General features: G+C 42.2%; 1 protein-coding gene across 1 annotated transcript; it reads right to left on the reverse strand.

Moving 5' to 3' along the window:
• Positions 1-274: 274 nt before the first annotated feature.
• On the reverse strand, positions 275-3,112 carry ASCL4 (achaete-scute family bHLH transcription factor 4). Its single transcript, XM_075742883.1, has one exon. It carries the CDS (start codon positions 2,204-2,206, stop codon positions 1,640-1,642), a length of 567 nt encoding a protein of 188 aa, XP_075598998.1. The 5' UTR covers positions 2,207-3,112; the 3' UTR covers positions 275-1,639.
• Between the last annotated feature and the right edge of the window lie 5,898 nt (positions 3,113-9,010).

The following is a 9,010-nucleotide window of genomic DNA, read 5'->3' on the forward strand; positions in this document are numbered from 1 at the left end:
CAAATACTCAGAGCAGTCTGCTAGAAATCAGCAGGGCATTTTTATACCAAATAAATAATTTTGATTAGATGCCCACAGCACAAACCTGCTCCTTATCTAGATTTAAAAATCTAAATTAAAAATTTAGTTTCATGGGTACCAGTTCATATTTACTTCCTATCCATTTTCTTTATTTTTACCTGAAAATTCATTACTCCTGCAAACAGCGCTGTCCCATTCGTTAGCAACTGAAAGTGGAAAAAAACCCACAGCCAGGATTAATTTTTTTTTTTATTATTTAAATGAAATTTATGGACACATTTTGAGGTATTTGATCAGCATTTGTTCTTACTTGTACATGAGTATTTTTTCAGGTGTTCAGTCATCATGACATGAAGGAAAGACAAAAAGATACAAAACCATTTCACCAACGTAAGTCCAAAAAAGCAAAAGTCTGAAAGATCTGTGGAAGGTGTATGGGTAGGAAGGAGTTTTACCCTATATTCAGAGTGGGATTTAAGCACATAGCTAAATGCTATTTAAATCTGGCCTTGGAGAAAGGAAGATTTTAGAGCAATTTGGAGACAAATTCTCATTTTAAGTAGATATGGTCCAAATTAAATGTATTCCACAGATTTCGAGAATCTAATTTTAAAAGCTGTAATCTTTGAAAAAGTAATACAATATTCTAAACAAAAGGAGAAATACCTACATTTTCATGCAGATGTAACCTGATATATTTAATGTTATCCTTTTTGCACACAACAGTATCTAACCACTACAGGAACATATTTCTAAGCATATAATCTGCCCTGTCAAAAAGGCACAATCAAGAATATTTTTTCCAGAAACTCAGTTTTCAGAAAAGAAGGAAAAAGTCTGGCAACATTTTTTCAGTATCATGGGTGGAGCTTTGCTTTTGAAGGTGCAGTTTTACAAAACTCTGTTTCCCTCTTCCTAGCATTGATTAGAATGAAAGTGTCTGATTTTCTTTTCCTGAAAATTATCCTTTGAATAATCACCAAATAGCCAGTGTCCCATGTATGAGTTGCTTCTTTCACTTTAGAAGATGCCGTAAAAGACACTTATTCCCAAATATAGCCTTACTTATATTTTTAAAATTGTCTTTTCAAAAATAGAAGTATTTCTGTGAGATTTCTAAAAATTTTAGGGAAAGATATTTTATCTAAATCTTACCTTTCCCAGTCCAAGTGTTTGCAACCCAGTGCATCTCAGGTTAGCAGTCAGGAAAAATAGACAATAAAACTTACAAGAGGAAGCAGGAGAAAGGGGAGGGGAATTTCCCGAAGTGGATTTATATGGTTTTGCTGTCTCATTGAGTGAAAGGCAACAGAAAATAGACAAACAGAATAAAAGTTGAATGAAAAGTAGAATGCCAACGTTGCTTCAGTTTTAACAATCCAAAGGAAGTTTACTAACATAGCTGAAGCAACCTGAGATAGCTCTTTGCTTACAAATAATCTTTAGGTTTTGTACAGAAAACGTTTAAAGTCCTTTGACAGATTGAAAATACCTTTTTTTTTTTTTTTCCTAGCTGCTTTCCCTTTTCCTGGTATTCATTTCCATCTGTAGAAAAATCCCCAGGGTTTTACATTTGGGTTTCAAACTTGAATGCTTCTGTCTCCAGAGAGGCTGTTTCCTAGCTGCCTGTCTCCTCAAATTCACTGTAGGGGGATGAAGCTGAAGAGGTTTTAGACTCCCCATCACTGTTGCACTCCCGCGGGGGACCAGGACTGGGAGCTTCCGGGAGCTCCTTGGCAGAGAGCGTTTCCTTACTGTTGGACCCTAAGGGATGGCAGTCCAGCAAGCTCTGCAGGTGTTTGATGTAGCTTATTGCAGCTCTCAGGGTCTCCACTTTGCTGAGGCGCTTGTCAGCAAATTCCTTGGGCAGGTGCTCTCTCAGGCGTGTGTAGCCCTCGTTCACGCAGCGCACCCGCTGCCTTTCCCTCTCGTTCCTCTTTCGAATGAAGGCAGGCTCAAAGGAATAGTCATAGACACCCACAAAGCCAGGGAATGGGATGTAGGAGATGCGACCTGTGTGGCCGCCGTAGGCTTGCTCCCAGTAAGACGGGTCCAGATGGAAGGGAACCCCAAAGGGCTCTCTCAGGGGGACCCCATGGGGATGCGCATGGCTGCTAGCCAGGGACATAGCTCCTGGAAATGCAATCCTGTTCAATAGTCCATCATCATCTTTATTGCTGTCCATGCTGCTTTTTTTTTTTTCTCACCGGTGGAATGTCAGTTCCTGAATTTGGCTTCCAAATCTTGTATCAGTCCAAGCAAGAAGGAAACATTTGTACAGGTACTCTTCCCCGCAGGCTGCAATTTCCTCCTGCGGTGTATAAAAATTCAGATCTCAAAGCACTGCTAACGACTCATGAGGTCCACTCTGTGCCTGGAAATCAGCTTAAGCTTTGTTGTTTTTATAGATGTAGGATGCCAGCTAATTTACAGACAGGTTTTGAGGACCATCACTCCACACTTTAAACCCTTCTTTTCCTCTGATCTTCATATTTCAAAAGATAATAAGAGGGTTCCTGTGTATTCCTTTTCTCCCCGCTTGAAATTATGACCATAAGAGTTAATGCCAAACATAAATAATCTTCCAGGCTCTAAACACTTCTCATGTATTGTAATCCATGATATCGTTTGATATAATTGTCTCCAAAAGATGGGTAATTTGCAAAGTTTACAGGGATCTTCAAAGTTTTGGCAGAACTCCTCCCTTTCAGGAACCAAGGATCTTCTGTCATCTGAAAACTACCCAAAGGCTTTTCACAATGAAATCCAAAAGACAACTGCAAGCTTTGTTGTTTCGGCTGCTCTGGTCTAACTGAAACAGCTCACAAGCAGTTTGCAAAACTTATATGGCATGTCTCTAGCTTTCTGGGGAAGCTGAGAAATCTTCAAAGGAAAGAGTGCTCTCTTGTGGTTGCAAGTCATGTCAGATCAAGAATGCATACGTGCGAGCATAGGAGGAAAACTGCTTTCTTCACCCAGAGAGAGGCTTTTTCAAGAAGTGTGAGTTTCAGATATTGAACATGAGCATTTTCAAAAATCTTCAACATTTTGCATGTTTCTGCTCATTGCAGGAATGTTCTGGTCATCACTATAAGCACCTGCCTCAGATAAACAAATACAAAGGTGATGCCCTGATTGCCCTGTGTAGCTATTACTAGATGTTTACATAGATATTGGCTTACCTGATGGACTCTACACACTGCTTTAGTTGGGGAGCTGAAAATCCCTCTTTTCTGTGCCAGATCTGTGCTGCATCCTCCAGTTTGCCTGCAGCTTGCCAAGGTGAAGAGGCAGACAAAAGACGACTTTTGGCAGTGTTAAGGCCATAATGTCCTCATCCATGCCTTTCCTCTAAAATATCCTGTTGTGTTAGGATCCTCTTCTGCAGTGACTGGAGGGTCTTTGACTTTTCCCACGTTGTTGTTCAAGAGCTCCATAGTTATATTTTTTCTGAAAACACATCTTCACAGTTAACTGAATTTCCTTTTTTTTTTTTTTTTTTTTTTTTGCCACTAACAGTATGGGGAGTTCAATGTTTGGTCTGGGAGGGCTGTGGGAAGGCACAGACGTGAAAAGGTACAGGCGTGTAGGCTCTATTAAAACTGTTCTTTTGCTCAAAGTGAAAGTTTCCATCCTGTTCAGTCTTTCATGCCAAACTGCCTCAGAAGTGTGAGTAACTGAAACAACATCCTCCACTCTGAGAAACACGTCTATGTCTCTGCTGAGTCAGAAACCAGCAGCAATGATGTCAGCATGCATTTTCAAGTTAGCCTTTGTATCTTTGCTGGCCTATTCTGCAGCTTCAAAAAACAATGGTAATCTTCAAAGTATGATGAGCATACAGGCAGACCATTCCTGACAGACGAGTGAGAACAATCCTGGACTCTGGTTTATGCCAGGAGCAGGATCAGCACCAAAATGGCTCAAAATCCAGGGCAACTATCCACCTACTTTCGCCTCCATCACTAACATCACTAAGAGCTGGTGTTTGAAGCTGAAGGTTTTGTAGCATTACCTAAGAGTTAGCTAATGCATTTCATGAGGGGTTGAGATCTTCTCCATTCACAACTAAATGTCTTTCTAAAATATGTGCCATAGCTCAGATGGAAGGTATGGGTGTGAGGTAAGAATTACTGAGGAATGCCCCATGGTATGTATGACTCATTTCAGATCAAATAATCAAGAGAGCCTTTCTGCCTTTAAAAAAATCTTTGGAAACAGTTGAACAGTATGGGCTTTTCAACATCACTTGCACTATAAACTTTGCTGTCAGAAATGTCTCCAAGTAGAAATGTTTTCAGTAATGAATGCTTCAACAAAAATAGCTCATTCACTGTGGCACTGAGGTAGGCAAAGACTTAGAGTTTTCTTAAAACAAAGAGGATGTTGGCCTCTAAGCAAATATCTGAAGTAGGAAAAGGACATTTGATTTGTGTCATCATTAGATTTAAAACTCTGTTCTGTGGCAGTATCCCTGTAAGGAAATGAAAGCATCCCTCTTGGGGGGTCTCAGGTGCCAGAATGTTTCACGGTTCTCCATGATCTTGCCAGAAGTGTAGCCACGTTCAAAAAGATAGGGTTACATTTCAGTCCTGTCATGCAAATGCACCATTCCCTGCTGCTAGACCTCTTTTCTGTGTTTACTGTAAATGCAGGTCACCGGCACTTCCCAGAGTGTCAGAATTGCACCTGTGGCAAACAGACATCCGCTCTTCCTACAGAAAAATCCACGTTGTTAATCCTTTAGAGAAATACATGAAGAAAAATTAAAGGTAAATGTTATTTGTTAATCTGAATGACTGAAGCTGATGTCATACCAAATGGGCTCTGCAGTCTGATTTTGTTTGTGTACCAGAGCAAAAAGAAAATATACCACAAGCTTTTGTTGAACGTGCTATCTTGTTGACAATCTAACGTCACTTGCTTAGAAAGGGATTTGCCCCTGGGCAGGGAGCCAGCACAAGGCCAATACACCTCACATCCCACTGAAGGTTCCCTGTTGAGAGCAAAAGCAGGATCAAAGCAATGTATGGTCCCCGTATTGACCTCTGCACAAAGCAGGCCCTTTTCAACCTGTCTGCACATGCAGACTAGGTGAAAGCAGCAGGGCTGGCCCACCAAAGGGAAAGGCTAATACGCATTCTTTTTAATTTTAAGAGTAGGATAACACTACATGGATACCGTTCCTCTTCTAAGACAAACCTTTGATCTATTTTCTTACACTGTTTTTCCAATTAACTCCTCTTCACACCTTTGCCTGGATGATGCTTTGACTCAAGAATTGCAGTATCTTCCACGCTGATATGAAGCAGATGGCCTGGTTTGCTTTCCAGGTGGTAAAAATCAGGTGTTATTTGCTGCTTTACAATGGCAGAAGTTGTACTGTTTCTATTTATATTGTAAGTTTTGCTTTGGTTTGTTTTTGGGGTTTTTTTTTTTTTGTATGTGTGTTTTTAAAGATAAAGTTTAAATGGGGGTGCTGGGAGATTCCTTACATACTTCATTGCCTGTGGCATTCGAACAGGGTTCCCTCCTTCTCTTCTTCCTTTTATTTCACTATATACACTTAATTACCCAGCCAAAATAAACAGAAAATATTTCCGACATACCTCCAAATAAAACATCGAGGCATCTTCCTTACAGATATAACTTAGTTGTGGTTTTAATTGCATATATCCTAACACAATATCTACAAGAATGTAATCTTTGTACAAAAGAACCCTCAACTCATTCACACTCCCACAAGAATCATGAATAACACTACTGACATTACACAGTGATTACTCTGAATTACTTTGAATTACTCAAAGCAACACATTCTCCTTGACACCATGTCTGAAAAGAAATTCGTCAGTGGAAATATTGTAGTAGAAACACAAGAGTCAGCTGAACACATGCAAGGCCACCTATTTCCCAATAGAGGATGTCTCAACTATTTTATCTGCAAATGTATTAATGAGAAGGAAGAAGAAAAAAATACATCAGGAGTTTAAAAATAAACCCTCACAATGTTCTGCATTTGTTATATTTTACTGTGCTGTAATTATACTAAATTCTAGTATTTATTATACATATCATAGTTTGTCTGGACTGCTGCGATTTATTAACAGATATAAAATTGTGAAATTAACAGTTTATCTTGTTAACTGCATACCACAGAATTACAGTAATAACTGCAATTTAGACTCAGATTTGGGAATACAAGATTGAATAGTTTTATGCCTCTCTAATGCAGTTTTATCCTTAAGCATGGGCCATCTCTTTCCAGCTCTATAGCTAGAAGTGAGAGCTGCACCTAAACCACTCAGGTTTCATACTGGAGTATCACCAAAATACAGGTCTGCAAAGTGCTGACAAGCCAATAAACGGTGGTGAGAAATTTGGACTTTTGATGTTAAAACGGTTGGCTTCAACCATTGCTTTTTGTGTAATCTTTGTTCAGTGTAATTCTACTCACTCTGAGAAAGAACCCAAGGGCAGGTTTGCAATAGCAAAGGAGAACTGATCACATCGAGATGTGGGCATGGTCCGGCAGGGACTTCCGCTCACTCTAGAGAGGAGGACTGAAGCATGCTTACTGCATCTCTTTCCCCCGTGGTTTCACGAGTCTCCCTTATCTTACAGTATGTCTGCAGGATCTGAAGACAACCTGAAAAATAGCTCTGTAATTTGTTCCTCACGCAGCAAGTACTGCTATAAATGTCAATAAATTAAGCTTTCAGGGGACATAGTGCAGTTGTCTTATCAAAACACTTCACATATAATAAGTGTTTGGTATATAAAAAAACATCTTCCCTTGCAGAAGAGACAGTTCTCAAATGTGTTTTATCACAATACCTTGGGCGCGCAGAGTACATCTCTGTAGACACAGATTAATTTCTCATTCGGTGACACTTCATATTATCACTGGCTTCCTTTGATACTTGTGCTTTAAACTGGTAGTTAAGATATCACTCGTTCAAGGGAGTAAAGTGACTACAAAAAACCCTGGAATCTCAGAGGACTCATGTTTGACAGTAGGAAAAAACACTCTTATCTGCGTATGACTACATGCAATCTGGCTCATAGGCTCAAAGTATTACTTTCAGCTCAGACAGTTGAAATAGCATGAGGATTTCAGTGCCAGGGCAGTTCTGTGGTAGAATTACACTATCATAATTGGCATTAAGACAAGCTGAGGGCTTGGGATAACCCAGCATTTCAGGACAGAACCGAGATGTACTGAGTATAACTGCAAAGTTGTAAGGATGATGACTGAAAATGGAAGATCTCCAGTCATCTGCTACGTATTAGGGAATGCAACGTAAAGAAACTTTTGGGCTTGTAATCGTTGGCTGGAGTTTCCAAGAAAGATGTGAAGTGTTAGCACCAACCATGTGAATATGTGGTACTACACACATAAAAATGAAGCGCAGATAAACTCCCCATCACAAGCTTAGCAGTCCCTAAAAACCTCAGGACTTGATGAGTTCTTTCTTGGCTTGATGAAATAATGTTTGTGGGCCAATTCAGCTACACTCACTCATGGTTAGAATAAGGATTATCTAGCTTAGTGGAGAAGAGGAGAGGTTGTGGCATATGTGGTAAACTAAATGAGGTCCTTCTTTTGGTCATGAATGACAGAGACCTGGATTTACTTTGCCTAAATGTAGTCCTCTAGAAGTTATATATTTAGACTAAACTTATTACGCAGGTCCCAATTACAGGCCATAGACACAGAGAGGCTGCTCCAAAGGGAATTCTCACACGTCTCAGACACCGACCTCTCTGCGGCAGCCTGTTTCCCTCCTTCAGCTACAGAGGGAGCTTGAAGAACTAGCATATACAAGGTGTCTGACAGCTAAAGCCAAATGAGAAGAGCCTGTTTCCACCCCTAGAAGAACCAATGGGTTTGTACTGAACTGGAATGACCCCTTCCAGATCCTACATTTAGGCTCTTTAGATCAAAAGGTAGCAGGCAGAAAAATACCTCGTTTCCTTCTGTGCAGACATCCTGTCAAGGGATGTCTCATTTAATGAGGCATCGTTTGTGTCAGGCACGATCAAATTACAGAAGCACATTACAGTGTTTCAGGAAACAGCTGTTCACCCTGGCACTTAAGGAACTTGTAGACTGATTTGAACAGTGTATGCGATGAATATCCATGTGTCACAGGCAAAAGTGAGCTACAAAACTACTTGTGCACATCAAGAGATTCCTTTGCAACGTAGTCTTAGCCAGAATTATACATATGAGCCATAAATCATAGGTAATCGAACAGCAGCTGATGGCCAGAAGGTAGCTGGGGAAGTACGGGCTGATGGTACCAGAGGCCATTAAACACAACCCTCTAATGACAGCAGATACGAGGGCATGATGAGAAAGCAGTGAGATAGCTGGGACTACCGTGTGGAAGAACCAGGAGCAACTGCCCTGCTTTTCTGAGAGAAGAGGCACATGAAACCACGGGCTGAACGGCAAGGGCTTTCAGTCAGCCGACTGAGCGGAGGATGCCGCCTTATGACCGGAGAGTGCCAACCGACATGTCGCTCCGAAAGGGGAGAACCGCTGTGCACTTGGGCAGCTCCCAGGCCCGCTCTCCCGCCCCAGCGGCGCCCACAGAGCTGGAAATAAGGCGGGGAGGTGGCGGTCAAAGGTGCTCAAACATCACCGAGGTTCACCGAAGGCAGGCTGCCTCCGGCCTCCAGCACGGTGGCTGGTGCCAAGCTCTGCGGCGGCTGCCAGGGAGCCGGCAAGGGCAGCGGGGCCGGAGAGCCGCCGCGGCGGGCAGGCGGCTGCCAGGAGATCAGGGATGGCCCGCTCTGACACGGAACGGGGACGCCTCGTAGGCATCCCCGGGGGAGCCCCTCCGCGCCAGCACGGCCCGGGCCGGTATCCGCAGCTGAGCCCTGTCACAGCCCCCGCAGCGGCGGCAGGCGGCAAGCGGCCGAACCCCGGGGCGTTGGCGCCGCTTCCTGGATGTGGCGCGCGGCGGCGGAAGCGGCCCTC

The sequence above is a fragment of the Balearica regulorum genome, chromosome 1 (genome assembly GCF_011004875.1).
Source record: "Balearica regulorum gibbericeps isolate bBalReg1 chromosome 1, bBalReg1.pri, whole genome shotgun sequence".
NCBI lineage: Eukaryota > Metazoa > Chordata > Aves > Gruiformes > Gruidae > Balearica > Balearica regulorum.

What these genes read in the sequence shown, in the direction of transcription:
- ASCL4 (XM_075742883.1), bottom strand. Translation starts at nt 2,206, where the DNA reads ATGGACAGCAATAAAGATGATGATGGACTATTGAACAGGATTGCATTT.